The sequence below is a fragment of the Stenella coeruleoalba genome, assembly GCF_951394435.1.
Source record: "Stenella coeruleoalba genome assembly, chromosome: 8".
Lineage (NCBI taxonomy): Eukaryota > Metazoa > Chordata > Mammalia > Artiodactyla > Delphinidae > Stenella > Stenella coeruleoalba.
Window position 1 is genome coordinate 93281512 of NC_137154.1, and position 14975 is coordinate 93296486.

The 14975-nt window shown below is 49.1% G+C and overlaps 2 protein-coding genes across 11 annotated transcripts in view; both read left to right on the plus strand.

Moving 5' to 3' along the window:
• Positions 1–14975, plus strand: part of LOC307191024 (centrosomal protein of 164 kDa-like) — a 69480-nt gene that overhangs the window by 21280 nt on the left and 33225 nt on the right. For 8 of the 10 annotated variants that reach the window (XM_079930617.1, XM_079930611.1, XM_079930609.1 and 5 more), the window contains 4 exons: positions 2862–3066; positions 9565–9720; positions 10117–10251; positions 10883–10960. In XM_079930617.1, the coding sequence (XP_079786743.1) occupies positions 2914–3066; positions 9565–9720; positions 10117–10251; positions 10883–10960 (522 nt within the window). In that variant the 5' untranslated portion in view covers positions 2862–2913. Of the gene's footprint in view, positions 1–2861; positions 3067–8242; positions 9410–9545; positions 9721–10116; positions 10252–10882; positions 10961–14975 lie in introns of those variants that run through there. The other 2 variants (XM_079930612.1, XM_079930610.1) reach the window with 2 other exon arrangements.
• LOC307191025 (uncharacterized protein) lies at positions 4448–7235 on the plus strand. Its single transcript, XM_079930619.1, has one exon. The coding sequence runs from the start codon at positions 5264–5266 to the stop codon at positions 6893–6895; it is 1632 nt and encodes a 543-aa protein (XP_079786745.1). The 5' UTR covers positions 4448–5263; the 3' UTR covers positions 6896–7235.

The window sequence follows — 14975 nt, forward strand, 5'->3', positions numbered from 1 at the left end:
CCGTGTCGCCTGCATTGGCAGGTGGATTCTTTACCACTGTGCTACCAGGGAAGTCCCTGGTCTCACACTTGAATAGTGGTTTAGTTGAGTACAGATTTGTCAACAGCTGTTTGACAATACTGTATACCATTATCTTCTGACCGCTGGGTTTGCTCGTAAGACATGTTTTTTGGTTTCATTAGTTGTTCCTTTGTAGGTAACCAACTTTTCCCCCCTCTGGTTGTTTTTATTATTTTGTTTTTAATCTCTGGTGTTCTGTAATTTCACAACAGTGTGTCTAGGTGTGGATTCATTGTTATTTACTGTGTATAGGAATTGGAGTGCTTCCTTACTCTGAGGACTCATATATCTCTTCAATTTTGGAAAATTCTCAACCATTATCACTTCCTTTTCTACACCTCTTACTGGAAATATATTGGACCTTATTATTTGATCCTCCATGTCTCTTAACTTCTGTTTCATATTGGAAAAATCACTTTATAATTTCCTTTAGCATATTTATTTCCCAATTCACTATTTGTTTCTTCTTCTGCATCAGATCTGGTTGTTTTTCATTTTGAATCTAATGACTACCAGTTCCTTCAAGCTCTCTTATGTTCTTTTCAGTATGTCTAGGTTTTTTTTAGAGTTCTGTTCTTTCATTATGGATTCTACTCCTTTATCCCTACAATAATTTTAAATATTGTTATTTTTAGTCTTCTTTTGATTGTTCTACTCTCTCAGTTCTTTTCATTGTGTTACTGATTTTCCCTCGTGGCGAAATGTTTCCTCACGTTTCCTCTGTAATTAGTTATTGTGCATTTTGTGAATTCATCTTCTGCAGAGGTTATTTTCTGTGAGTGTCTCATTCCTAGGTTGTTGAGTGGCTTTACAATGGTTTCTGCCAAGGAGTTTTCAGTGGTTTAGGACTAAATTTTTCCATTAATTTCCTGACTTGGGGTTCCCTTACCACATTTTGGACTATATATCTACATGTGTCTTGGGGTTTCAGTTTTTCACTAAATTTTATTTTCCCCACCTAGAACCTGACATGTTTCCTTGCTGCTTCCATGACCTAGGTCCTTTTATTCATGGAGGGAACAGCCCGAAGGGCCCCAGATACACCTAGGGTCTCATTTCCAGTTCCTAAATTCACGAAGGCCTAAGGCCACATTTTGTTCTAAACTGGCATTAAAACCCAAGTTCCACAGGCCTATATCCAGGTCAGATACCAGTTTTGACCTGTCAGTTCATGCACTTATTATTCAGGTTTCATGTTTTCTTTTTGTTTCTGGCACCTGAGAATTTCTCTTTCCGTCTGGCTATGTGAATAGTGGTGCTGTGACCATTGGTGTACAAATGTCTGTTTGAATCCCTGCTTTCAATTCTTTTGGGTATGCCTCCAGAGGTGGAATTTCTGGTTCAAATGGTAATTCTATTTTTAATTTTTTGAGGAACTGTCATGCTGTGTTCACTGTGGCTACACCATTTTCCATTCCCGCCAGTAGTGCACCAGGGTTCCAGTTTCTCTACATCCTTGCCAGCGCTTATTATTTTCTGCTTTTTTTTTTTTTGGCCACGCCCTGCAGCATGTGAGATTTTAGTTCCCCAACCAGCGAACGAACCCGGGCCCTTAGCAGTGAGAGTCCTAACTGCTGGACCGCCAGGGAATGCCCATATTTTCTGCTGTTTTGATAATAGCCATGCTAATGGGTGTGAAGTGACATTTCATTGTAGTTTTAATTTTCACTTCCCTAATCTTCAGTGGTGTTGAGCATCTTCTCATGTGCTTCTTGGTCATTTGTATGTCTTTTTATCTTTTACCTCTGATATTTTTCCTGTTTTACTGCATATTTTCTCTTTCATTTGAATTAAGATTGAGCTTGTCAGATTTCATAAGGAGCCTGATTGGGATTGTATTGGATTTATACATTAATTTGAGGATTAATGGCATGTTTACAGACTTGAATCTTTCTATTCAGGAACACCGGGTGTCTCTCCAATTGTTTTTTCTTTTTTCTTCCCCTGAATTTTCAATAAAGCTTTCTGAAGATTTTGCACACTTTGGACTTATTCCTGGGTATTGCATCTTTTATATTGCAATATATGGATTACTGATAATGGTGGGTGGGATGAATGGCTATTTTAGACTTGTTCATGTTGAGACCTACCTTCTACATTATTTTCTTTTATTGTTGATTGACCCCACTAGCTTGGATTATCACCTCTTATGAGTTTAGAATCTTTTGCAAAATCAGAGCTATCACAACGCATATTTTTTCTTCAGATCATTTATGAAAATATTAAGCAAGTTCTATCCCAGAATTTATCTCCATGATACCATAGTGTTTGTATTTATCCATCTAAAACAAAGTTTATTCCTACTCTAGTCTACCATGAATTCTCAGGAACCTTAACAATTAAACGTCTCCATCTAGAGAAGTCCTTAGGTATCCCAATCATTTGTTTCTATCTAAGGAAACTCTTTATTCTTAGCCAAATGGTACCCATCAGTTTTTATTTTTTTAATTTTGGCTGCACTGGGTCTTTGTTGTGGTGTGGGCTCTTCGTTGCAGCGCACGGGCTTCTAGTTGCGGCACGCGGGCTTGTTGCCCCGAGGCATGTGGGATCTTAGTTCCCTGACCAGGGATCGAACCTATGTCTCCTGCATTGGAAGGCGGATTCTTAACCACTGGACCATAAGGAAAGTCCCTACCCTTCAATTTTGTGTTAATCCTTTCCTCTCTTCTTTTCTCTCTCTCCCCTTCTCCCCACAGTTCTTCCTTCTTCTCTGCCTCCTTGCCATTTTTCTTCTTCTTTTTTTTTCCTGTGTAGCTTTGGACCTGAGCAGGGACTAACTTGTGACCTCTGCTCATCCCCAGCCAGGACATCACAGGTGATATTTACTATTTCAACTTTGCCAACGGGCAGTCCATGTGGGACCACCCCTGTGATGAGCACTATCGGAACTTGGTGATCCAGGAGCGGGGGAAACTGTCGACTCCTGGGGCCATTAAGAAGAAAGAAAAGAAAAAGAAGAAGGAAAAGAAAGACAAGAAGGACAAAGAGACCTCCAAAAGTCCCCTGGTGAGTCAGAGAGGCCAGGCCTGAAACCTGAGGGATATCGGGAACCTCTAGCTGTTTACAGCCGGGAGGTTAAGAATAACAACAATAATATAGTCACTTTTTGATAGTGCCTCATCTGAATTATGCCTGTCTTCTGGCAAATTTTCCTTTCAGGCTTCTAGAAGTGGTTACTATCTCTAAGCAATTTCTTTTTCCCCCTTGGGAGGCACATATGACATAATAGGATGAGTGAGGGAGTGCCCTGCTGAGGATGGGGTTTTGCAGTGACGCCGTCTGCCCCTCTGGAGAGTTGGGGCACAGGGAGCACTTGGTGGAGGCCAGAGAACCCAGAGGAGCGAGTGCCTCTCCTCTCCTTTCCGAGCCAGGCTTTCCTCGTGTGGGTTCATCATGTGTCTTGGTGGTGCAAATTCCTAGATGTCTGATGAGCCATAATTCAGTTGTCAGAACATCAGTGCCTTCAAGATCCAGAAAGAAAAGCTTGAGGCTTTATCTGGCCCTGTGGATGGCCTTTGCTGCCAGTGTCCTCGGTTCATGGTGGATAACTGACGTTTGATTGCAGTGTCATCACCTTGGTCCCAAGTAGCTTTTTTACTCAGAGTTGAAAGTTATCTTTCCCATTATCATTCTATTTGTCCCTCCAGGTGTGAGGCCGGTGGGCCACATTGAGGAGAGGGAGGGACTTGGGAACCCAGTTTAGCCAAGTGGGGAACCCTGGGAATACCTTTTCAACCCTCTTAATGGTCGAGCTGATTTGCTCTCTTATTTATAGCCTTTATTTCCCACTGGTGCCTGGTGCTTACTTCTCAGTGAAGATTTCCTCCATCTTCCTTCCTTTGCAAGGTGTCCGTTCTGACATTGGATAGTTGCTGATGAATTTAGCTCTTTTCATCATTTCCAAGCTCTACAGTTGCTCCCCCCCACCCCAATATTACTAATCATGGTTCTGAGAAATAAGATAGCAAGTCCATTCTTCCAGGTGGAGAAAAGAGAACAGGTAATTTCCAAAGAGGCTGAATTTTCTAATGCCGTGTGTTTGAAAGGTAAAAGATGTATAATGGGCTTTCCACTAACCCCGGACTATTTTACATGATAATCGGCATCTGGGCAGGCTCTGGCGTGACTGAAGGTGAGAGAGGGAATGAAGTGAGGGTTCTGGGGTGGAGGGTTGGGTAATAGACTGAGCTCTGGGTGTGTGACTGCGTTCCTGGAGCTCCCTGTTAAAAAGGATTCCTCCTGTGGCTTCAGGAGCTGAGGGCAAGTGGACTGCGCTGGGCTGCCAGTCTGGATCTTAGGGCTCAGGACAGGCGCCAACCAGTGTGTCCAGGGGCAGGCCTGACCAGGTGGGCGACCAGGCTCAGGTGGTTTGGGCTCTCTGCAGGAGAGCTGGGTGGAGTTTAGGGTGAATGCAGGACGTGGTTGATCTTTTATGGTTTTGTCTACCCCAAGATTCCCTGACTGTGTGGGCCTCTCTTGAGCAGTACCAACTCTTGCCTTTGGTAGAAGACCTAGTCCAAGTTCCCAAGGCTCGGTTCACTGCTTATGTTTCCCCTCTTTCCTCCCTTCTTAGACTCTTTCTGATAGTCCTTGATAAGGATGGTGGATTTTATGAAATTAACCAATCACAGAATTGAGAGCTTGATGGTACCTTTGGGGTAATCTAGTTGGTGATTTTCAGACCTTTGTTAGCAATGGAACCCTGTCTTCACATCAGTTCTCCCATAGAGGGCCAGTGGATAAAGAAGAAGTGGAGCTGCTCTGGTTGAACCTGGGGGTGTGGGTGTTGGTGATGCCTGTTCCCCGTCACATGCCCACCATAGCAGCCCCCAAGGTACCAGGCGGAACCAATATGTGGGTTCCATGGCGCAAGGTTTATAAGCCATTGATCTCATCGAACCTCCTCTTTATAGATAAGGAAACTAGGGCCCAGAAAACAACAAAGCTCAGGGAGTTTTTAGCTTTTCTTCCCTCATGGGTTTGTGTTTTTCTTTAAATGGAGGGTGGGTTTCTGCTAAGGGTTTGCCAAGGGCTAAGGTAGCAAGTAGAAATCAGAAGCGCTTTGTCTTAGTTTTCTCTGCCTGTTTATATACCCATCTAGGAAACACAGCCTGAGCAGGGACTTCTGCCTTCTTCCTCCTTTCTCCGTGGCCCATCCCCTCTCTCAGCACCTGGGCTGGCTGATCTGGACCTAGACCAAGAGATGCAGGCTAGAAGTGAGGGCTCCTTTAAGAAAGGGAAGAGCCCACATATGCTGGCTGACATCCCTAGGTCTCTCACGGGCTCCCTGCCCAGCAAGCTACAGCCACTCTTCAAGGGCCAAGCTTCCCGAACCCACCAGATCTTTGCCGACGTGGAGAAAATCTTAGGCAGGGCCCCAGCCCACTGCAGGACAGAATTAGGTGATCAGCAGGGTCTGGAGAAGCCCCAGCAGGTGACAGAGAAAATCTACCTGGGGTTTTCAGACCCTGAAATAGAAGAGCTGGAAATGAGGACCAGACAGCAGAAACCTGGCGCTTTGGGCCCTGACCACAGCAGGCCCTTCCGGAACGGGCAGGATGCGTTAGAGAGCAGGAGCCAGGCCTTGGTCCACTTGAAGTTTTTGGAAGCCCTCAAGGGCCTGCAGCTGAAAGGGGAGCAGCACAGCCATAACATGGCCAAGCGGAGCTCCACTGGCCCCGGGGGGGACAAGGGCCAGAGCCCCATTCCCTCACCATCCCCTGAGGAGGATCCCTCCCTGTCCCTTTGTTCTTCTGACCCCATGCTGCCTGCCAGGAAGAGCAAGCCGTTCTTGTTAGTCAGCAGTCCAGCTGAAGACCAGAGCTGGCAGGGCGTTGCTGGGGAAGAGGGCAGCATGGGCAGGGGCAGGAGGAGAGAGCCCCCGGGATTGTGGATGGGACAGGTCTCCAAGCTTGTCCACAAGGACGCCCCTTGGGGCAGCAAGAAAATAGAGCCCGAAGACCCTGAGGCTCCAGGGGCCTCAGCCATAGGTCCACCTCAGGGGCTCTTGCTAATACCCCCTGATGCCCTGGTCTCAGAACCAGCCCAGAGCGCCCCTGCAGTCGCCTCGCAGGCCCCTCGAGGGTCTCCTGCCAGTGAGAAGACACCACCCCCAGGCTCTCTGGAGCCCCCTGCAGAGGACAGGAGGCTGGGCAGGTTTGGGCCTGACTTGGAGAGCAGCAGCAGCAGCCTGGCCTCTCACCTGGGCTCTGAGGTCCTGGGGGAGGTGACCAACTTCCCGTGGGACCTGCAGAGCTCACGGGGATCTGAGCGGGGTGTGGGTCAGTCAGGCCCCGGACCCAGGGAGCAGCACCCCAGCCCCTTCCTGGCGCCCCAGTTGTCCCACATGCAGAGCTCTGCCGAGGAGCAGTCAGAGAGTGAAGACTACTCTGAGGACCAGAGGTTCTACCAGCACATCCTGCAGATGTTCAAGCTCTCCAGGCGGCTGGAGGGCCCGGGGCCGCCCGAGAGCGCGCGGGACAGGCCGTGCAGAGACCTTGCCAGCGAGGTCTGCCGCCTGGCTGCCGAGTCTTCCAGGATGTCTAGTGAGGGCGAGCACGAGGCCATCAGAGCCATGAGCTCCCAGTTTCTGTCTTGGGGGCCAGAGACGCGGGAGCATCCTCAGAAGGTGGCCGGCGCCCCGGCTGGGCAGGAGGCCTCTCAGCAAGCTCGTTTCCAGCCAAGCAGCAGCCCCCTCAGGCAGGGGCTGGTCAAGCTGAGTTCCAGCAGAGGGCTTGCTACAGAGCCAGGCAAGATGCAGCTTCTCGACCAGGTAGGCTTCTTAGAGAGCACGGCCTTCAGGCTCAGTGAACTTGGCAGGGAGGGAGCAGGTTGAGCTGACACCCTAACACAGCCAGCAGGTCTGCTTTCCTGTTATCTGTCCTCCCTTGGTAACTGTTGATCCCTTAACCACCCAGGATGGCCATCTTGTGGGATGACATGCGGTTGCTGTTTCTTCTGCCCCATCACCGGCAAGATAGGGGCTGAGGGTATCTAGACTTCCCTTCCCTTGACCTAACTGTACTTCGTGGGTGGTTCACATGCTCTGACGATGCTCAGTTTTGAGGGTGAGCAAGGTGGCACTTATCCTGGCACTCATGCAAGATACAGGTACTGTCCCAGGATTTGGGAAGCCTTCCCCATCAGCTGGTTATGGGGAGGTCCTCCCAAGTAGACACCCTACCCCCAGCCTCTGAACCTAGTCCCTTCTGGGAATCACACAGAACTAGAGTTAACACTGTCATGAGAGGCTGAAGCCCAGGCTCTCTCTGCCGTTCCGTGAGCTGCTTCTGCTCCTTGCTTCCCAGCGTTTCCAGAACCATGTGAATAATCTGTGTCAGGCTTGTGCTGACCACGTGAGCCTTCACTTCCTCCCCTCTTGGGATCTACCAAAGGGTTGGGCTTGCCCTGTCATTCCGACTCCTTTTCCCTTTAAAGAGTCACCACTAGCTTCATTCAGAAGTCAGATTGGATCCCAGACCACCGCGGGGGTCGATCTGCATTTCCCCAGCTATTCTTCGGCTGTTGCCCAGCCGTGGCTTTACCCAGTTGTTACCTCGGTTCCTAATTGCTGGCGTGCCCTGGTTCTCCGTTAGCTCTAATAACTACTGTAGCACTATAAATATCAGATAAGCTGCAGATTATCCTGACAGTTTTAATTAGCCCAATGGCAGCAAGTTTATCCTCTCTGAAGGACAATGCCACGCACAGCCCATAGTGCGTGATCAGCTAGGAGCCAGGGATGTATAATTTCCCTACTAACCGCTGATTTGGTAAAGGCCTGGGAGAACAAAGCCCTCAGTGGGTCTGTCTCCCTCCCTCAGGCCCCCAGCACGTTAGCAAATTAGCCATGTTAGGAGTCTGTAATTTTCCATAAATATAGTACGGGAAGAATTTTACTCGCTGATCCACTGGGCTGGCTGCGGGGAGCAGGCTGGGTTTGCTAACAGTTCACCTCAGAGCGGATTTCCTGGGCTTCTTTTCTGCCATAGCCAGGAGGCAGTGTACAATACTGGCTTAGAGATTGCCCTGCGTTCCGGTCCCACGTCTGCCCTCATTGCAGGCCCTATGATTTGGGGCAGGGGTCTTGACCTCACCAGTCTCCGTTTGCTCTTGTGGGGACTGTGGCCTCAGATGGTTTTGACAGTGAAATGAGACAGGTGCTTACCCCAGTGCCCAGGGCTCAGGCAAATTTGGCCAATTTTTTTATTATCAGCTCCTTTTCTGCCTAACGAAGATACCCTGCAACAGGCCAGGTGACTGGGAGGGGGTCTCGTGTCACCTTTCAGATAAGCATCTGATGCCCTTCCCATGCAGAAATGGGTTGTGTTCAGAGCCCACCCGATGGTCTGGCCCCAGGCCCAGCTGCGGGTGAGAAGATGGGCCACCTGAACTCTGCCTGACCTCCTCAGGTTCCCCTTTCTCTCTTCAGTCCCCATGGGATTAGAGAGGAATGGAATTTTTGTGTTGTTTTATATACAATTTAAATTTGAGGATATTTAAAGAGCTGTTTGTAAACTGTCCCCAGAATGCTATCCTGCCTCGGCTTCTAAGCCCAGACTCTTGTGATGTGAATCCCTGTAATGATAGCAATTCCACAGCGCTGGTGTAGCCCTGGACCACGCACACATGCTCCTTGCTGTCAGTATCTCATTTGAATTTCTCAACAAACCTTCTTAAGTAGCAAGACACACATCATCTCTGTCTTGCAGATGAGTAAACTGAGAGTCCAAGAGTCCGTGAGCGACCCAACGTCTCACAAATTCTGCCACCCAGTTGGTTTCTCTCCCCAGTCCTCACTGGTACAAAGCCTTTGTTTGGCCATCCCAAGAACAGGGCAAAGGAGGGGCCTGCACAGTCCTCTGGCGAGGCTCCCTCCAGCCCCTTTCCTCATCAGTGGAGAGCGGAAAGAGAGTTCTTTTGTTGCTCATGTGTATTTTTCATAGTTAATATTTATTTTAATTGAAATAAGACATGCCCATGTTATTAAACAATGTCAAGTCGAGCCAAAAGGCATAGAACGAAATACAGCAGTTCTCGGGTGTGGGTACCCCTCCCCAGAGGCAACGGCTCTCTTCCAGTGTTTGCTTCCATATTTGTAAATAATATGCTTAGACTGCTGTTTCTTGATTCATCCGTTTTCAAGTTTATCTATTGAGACTTCTCATGCTGGTAGATGAGGCTTTTGTCTCTTCTCCCCCCAACCCCCCAACTTCCTCTGTGGCTTCGGAGGGAGAGCAGAGTCCTCTGCAGCATCTGCCAGATGTGAAAGAACCATTTGCTGAGAGACAGGCCCAGAGTTACGAGGATCAGGAAGCCAGCCCGTGATTCTCACACGGCTGGCACGATGGTAATTTCTGGATGTTGTGTTTCATTAGCAGCCTCCGAACGGAGGCGGTTTAAATTTGAGCGGGCAGGATTTAGATGTTTTATTTTTATATCCATCTCCACACTCAGAGCCCTGTGGTTTCTTGGGTTTGTAACAGGATGTTTTCTGTTGCCCAGGCCCTGGGCTCCCCGTTAGCCCCCGTCCACATTCCTCTCGGGGGTCTGGCCCCGTTAAGGGGCCTGGTGGATGCCCCGCCCTCTGCTCTTCGTGGATCTCAAAGCGTGAGCCTGGGGAGCTCGGTGGAGTCTGGTCAGCATGGAGAACTCTCAATGGTAAATGCTTCTTCTTGTGTTCAGTGTAGTTACCGTGGGGCCTCCATGTTCCATGCTAGGAACCGTGACCCATGGATGAGAAATAGAGGGCATGGGCTGAGTCCTTAATGCTCATAATCTAGTGGGGAAGATGAGTCACACCTGGAGGATGCTGAACAGGGGCTCTGGGTGGTGGAGGATGGACCCAGGGCATAGGGACTGCAGTGGTGACTTCCCAGTCCCTGCAGCCAGGGCAGCAGGAGTTAGACAGGGAGGGATCCGTGAGCTGGAGCTGCTGGGGTCAGCTTCCTGGAGGTGGTGGGCTTGCTCTGGGAGCCATCTGAACAGAAAGAGAGAGGAGAAGGCAGCTGAGGGTCTTCCCCGTAAGTGCCTTGGTTTTCCTTCTCTATTTTGGAGCCTTCACAGGGTCTCAAGACCTCTGCGTATACAAAGGGTCTCCTGGGCTCCATCCATGAGGACAAGAATGCTCTCAGCCTCTTGGCTTTAGGAGAGGAGACCAATGAGGAGGATGAGGCGGAGAGTGACAACCAGGTAAGAATGAATCCTTTTCTTGGCCTGGAAACCCTCTGTGCTATGAAAAAAAAATTTTTTTTTAAAAATTGTGGTCAAATATGTCTACCATGTTAACCACTTTTAAGCGTACAGTTCAGTGACCTTAACTACCTTCACAGTGTTGTACAGTCATCACCACTATGCATCTCCAGAACTTGTTCATAATCCCATAATCTCTGTACCCTTTAAACAAAGCTCTGGATCCTCCCCTCTCCCCAGTCCCTGATCTACTCTCTGTCTCTGTGAATTTGCCTATTCTAGACATTTCATGTAAGTGGAATCATACTGTCTTTGTCCTTTTATGTCGCATAATGTTTTCAAGGTTCATCCATGTTATATAGCACATGTGGCTGGATAATATTCCATTGTATGAATATACCATGTTTTGTCTAGCCGTTCATCTGCTGGTGGATAGTTGAGCTGAGCTGTCTTTACCTTTGGGCTAACCTCTGTGCTACTTTGAAAATAAGTGAAAATGATTTTCCAGCCCACAGCTTCATTCCTTGCTCAGTCTGTGTACCTGCTGGGTCTGACCCAGAAAGTATAACCAGTGAGGGGCTTCTCGGCCCCCTGGGCTGACCAGTTTCCTTGCCATCGTTTTCATTTTCAGAGTGTCCGAAGCTCAAGTGAGCTTCTTAAGAACCTGCACCTGGACATCGGGGCACTGGGGGGTGACTTCGAGTATGAGGTAAGAGCCTGAAGCCCCTGCAGGCAGATGCCTCAGCCTGGCAGGTCCCTCCTTCCTTTCTTTTTTTTTTAAAAATATTTATTTATCTATTTGGCTGCGCCGGGTCTTAGTTGCGGCATGCGGGATCTTTAGTTGCAGCATGCGGGATCTAGTTCCCTGACCCAGGGATCGAACCCAGGCCGCCTGCATTGGGAGCGCATAGTCTCAACAACTGGACCGCCAAGGAAGTCGCCCTCCTCCCTTCTTCAGCCTTCCTCCTTGTGGGAGACTTGTTTGGAAAGAGTACCATTTTGTCCCAGTCCTGTCCAGATGGGATTTCTGGGGTTTGGGGAAGCACAAGCGTGGAAAGGAATTCATCCATTCACTCATTTCTCAGATAACCACCGTTTATTGAATGTTTCTACATGAGGCACTTTGCTAGGTGCTATTGGCCACGCACGCCTCAGTTAGCTGTGGTCCCTGCCCTCGAAGAGTTTACAGTCTCATAAAAGAGAGACTTACGTAGCTGGGACTCGGAGTGGAATGCAGGGCCGCCGTCAGGGTGGTAAAACAGTGTTGTGGCTGGGGAGAAGTCGGGGTCTCCTGTCCGTTTGAAAGGCCTTATTGAGAATCTGACATCTGAGGTGAGCCAGGAAGGACGGTGGGTGGGACCGGACGAGCAGAGGCGAGTGGTGAGGGAGAGCTCCAGCTGCAGGGCACTGCACAGGAGCGCAGCACGAGGGTGTCTCCTGCCTGGAGCCCAGGGCGCGTGTGGGAGAGGAGTGGGAAATGGGGCTGTGGAGGTAGGTTGGGCTGGGTCGTGGAGGACCTGAGTGCCAGCTGAGAAGTTGGGACTGGGTTACACCGGCATTGGGAGCCATGGGAGGTTTTGAACAGAGGTGTAATGCTGTCCAGATGCTTAGCATTTGTCGAATGCTGGCTGTGTGGCGGCAGCTGTGCTGTGGTCGATCCCAGCACTGGTAAGGAGTGGCCTGGGCGGGCCTCTGGGAGTGTGCAGTTGGAGAGAAAGGATGCTGGGCACTCAGTGCTTAGTGAGCGCTTAGTACACGTTGAATAAATGAATATTTAGGAAACTGTAAAGCAGGGCCAGGTGTATAAAGAGCTCGAGCACAGGTACACTCTTTGGAGGAGTTCTGAGGGCAGAGAAATTACCTGCCCAGAGATGAGGGAGAACTTGGATGAGACAACATTTGACCCCGGTCTTGAAGAGTAGGGAGGTTTTAGATGTGGGGGTGGAAGGGATGTTTTAGGCAGGTGGATAGCTTGAGCAAAGGCATGAGGCCTGGGAAATGCAGAATATGGATGGAACTAGCTTCCGGAAAATCCCCCCAGCAGTCCTGCTGCTTCTCATCTCTTTCCCTGGTCTGTCCTCCACTCCCACCAGAATGTCCCTTCCTTCCTTCCTTCCTTCCTTCCTTCCTTCCTTCCTTCCTTCCTTCCTTCCTTCCTTCCTTCCTTCCTTCCTTCCCTCCTTCCCTCCTTCCCTCCTTCCCTCCTTCCCTCCCTCCCACCCTCCCACCCTCCCTCCCTTCCACCCTTCCTCCCACCCTCCCTCCCTTCCTTCCTTCCTTCCATCCATTTTTGGCTGGGTTGGGCCTTTGTTGCTACGCGGGCTTTTCTTTAGTTGCGGTGAGCGGGGGAGCGGGGGCTACTCTTCGTTGCAGTGCGCGGGCTTCTCATTATGGTGGCTTCTCTTGTTGCAGAGCATGGGCTCTAGGCGCGCGGGCTTCAGTAGTTGCGGCACGCGGGCTCAGTAGTTGTGGCTCGCAGGCTCTAGAGCGCAGGCTCAGCAGTTGTGGCGTATGGGCTTAGTTGCTCCGCGGCATCTGGGATCTTCCCAGACCAGGGCTCGAACCCGTGTCCCCTGCATTGGCAGGAGGATTCTTAACCACTGCTCCACCAGGGAAGTCCCAGAATGTTCTTTCAAACAAACAAACAAAGCCTGAAACTCATCATGTCGTCGTAATAACTAAAAAACCCCAGTACATTCTTCTACTTGAAAAAGAACATTCCCTACTATTTGTTCTCGGTCTATTGTCTAATTTATTAATTTTTAACAATTAAGCTTTCTCTAAATATGTCCAAAGTATTCACACAACCAATAAATCATGAAGTCAACAACTCAGATTTCCCCAGACATTGAAATATTGATTGCAAGGTCAGTTAAACTTTTCACAAAATAGAAAATTCTTTTAAAGACTTTGAACTGAAAGAGATCACTCACATTTATTAGAATGACCACAAAACTGACCAGGGAAACAGCAGTGCCCGTATCATGGATTTAAATGTTTCCTTATTATCTTTTATTTATGTCCTTATCATCCCTTTCCACGGTCTTATTGTTTCTGACTCTTACTCCTTGGTCTTCAGCTCACCTTGAGAGCTAGGGGGAAGGTCCCAGGTGGGCTGAGGTTGAGAATGCTGGCTGACACCTAGGTGTAGGTGGGCTCTCCCAGCTGACGCAGCTCTAGCCATTGGGCAGGCCCCATGCTATACTTAGGCTCACTCTGTAGCCTCAGAAACGGTCCCCGTTTTTGCCTCTGCGCAGTCAGATATGTTTTGATTGTGACTTTGATGCTTTCTGCCACGTGACACGTTTTCTGAGTGTCATCAACCTGATCTGGCTTTACTCTGACACTTCCTTCTGAATGGGGCCTGGTCTGTTTGCATTAAATCCAAAGCCTTCTGTTTCTGGTTCCCTGAAATGATAACTTTATTTCTTCTCATCTGCCATTAAGACCTTATGATGCTGATGGAATCAGTGGCTCAGGTTTTGAGCCTGGAAGGCTGTCCATGAGTAGGAATGAGGTGTCAGGAGGACTCGCTGGCTTTTGGAGGAAGAGGGTAGTCTCCACAAGACTGAGCAAAGTGAGAGTCGGGATTGTGCCCTGTTCATGTGTGCGTGTCTGGAACCTGGCCTGCTCCCTGGAACTTGGGAAGTGCGTGGGTATGTTTCGCTGAGCGATTGAGTGGATGAATAGGTGAGTGAATGAATGAGCCACGCTGGGACCAGAGGGTGTCCTGGCAGGTCGTGTTGTGCTTTCTTCTTCTCTGGGCTTTCCCAGGTCCTGGGTAGAGTGGACACTGGATGCCCGCTTCAGCTGGTGGATTGAAGATCCCGATGTGGATCAATCATGATGTGCTTTGACTTGGGCTAGTTAATTTTTCCTCTATAATAGTTTACAAACGTCCACAAAAAAAGGAATTTTCTTCTTTGACATGTCCTGGATTCTCAAAAGCTTCCCTTCTGATCTTTATATGCTTCTCTGGGGGAGTAGAGCTTTTAAATATATTTTTTATAACCTCTTTAATATAAATAGGCAACCCAGTGTGATGGGGAGAAATGTCTGGAGTGGGAGGTGTTAAATACACTCCCCCCAGCCCCCACCCCATCTCTAGCATCCCAGCAGATTTAGTTCTTTTTGCCACATGGAGTGTTGAATTCCTGCGTTCTAACCTCAGGCAGGAACTGGGGCTTCTCCTGGTGGGGAAGGTTAGTGGTGGGGATGAACGGGGGTTTTAGGACAGACAAAGCTGCCTCTGCTTACCATGCCCTTTAAAATGGCTTTTGTCCCAGTTTATAGACCTTGGGTCCTCTGAGCTGCCCACCTCTTCCTGCTTTTGGGCAGCCCTGGCAGCCTGAGATGGAGCGCTTATTCTGTGGTTTGTTTTACCCTGTTTCGCTGTCAACAGTCACTTTGCTCATGATTCCATGAGAGGGCAGTAGGATGGCAAGAATGCCTCTCACTCTCTCTCTCTCTCTCTCTCTCTCTCTCTCTTTCTCTCTTTCTCTTTCTCTCTCTCTCTCTCTCTCTCTGTGTCTCCTTCCCCCTCCTCTCCTGCCTTCAACTTAAACCCATTTCTAGTCTATTACAGAATCAAAAAGGATACATTCCTGGAACAGACACTGAGAATGGATGGGAGTGCAAGAGGGGAGGCTGGAGGGTAGGTGAGCAGGCAGCAGATGGCCTTGTAGTGCTGGTGAAAAGACCATCAGCAGATCAAAGGGGAGGGA

Bases quoted from the DNA above. Each gene is read 5' to 3' on its own strand.
- LOC307191025 (XM_079930619.1), top strand. From the start codon at position 5,264: ATGCAGGCTAGAAGTGAGGGCTCCTTTAAGAAAGGGAAGAGCCCACAT.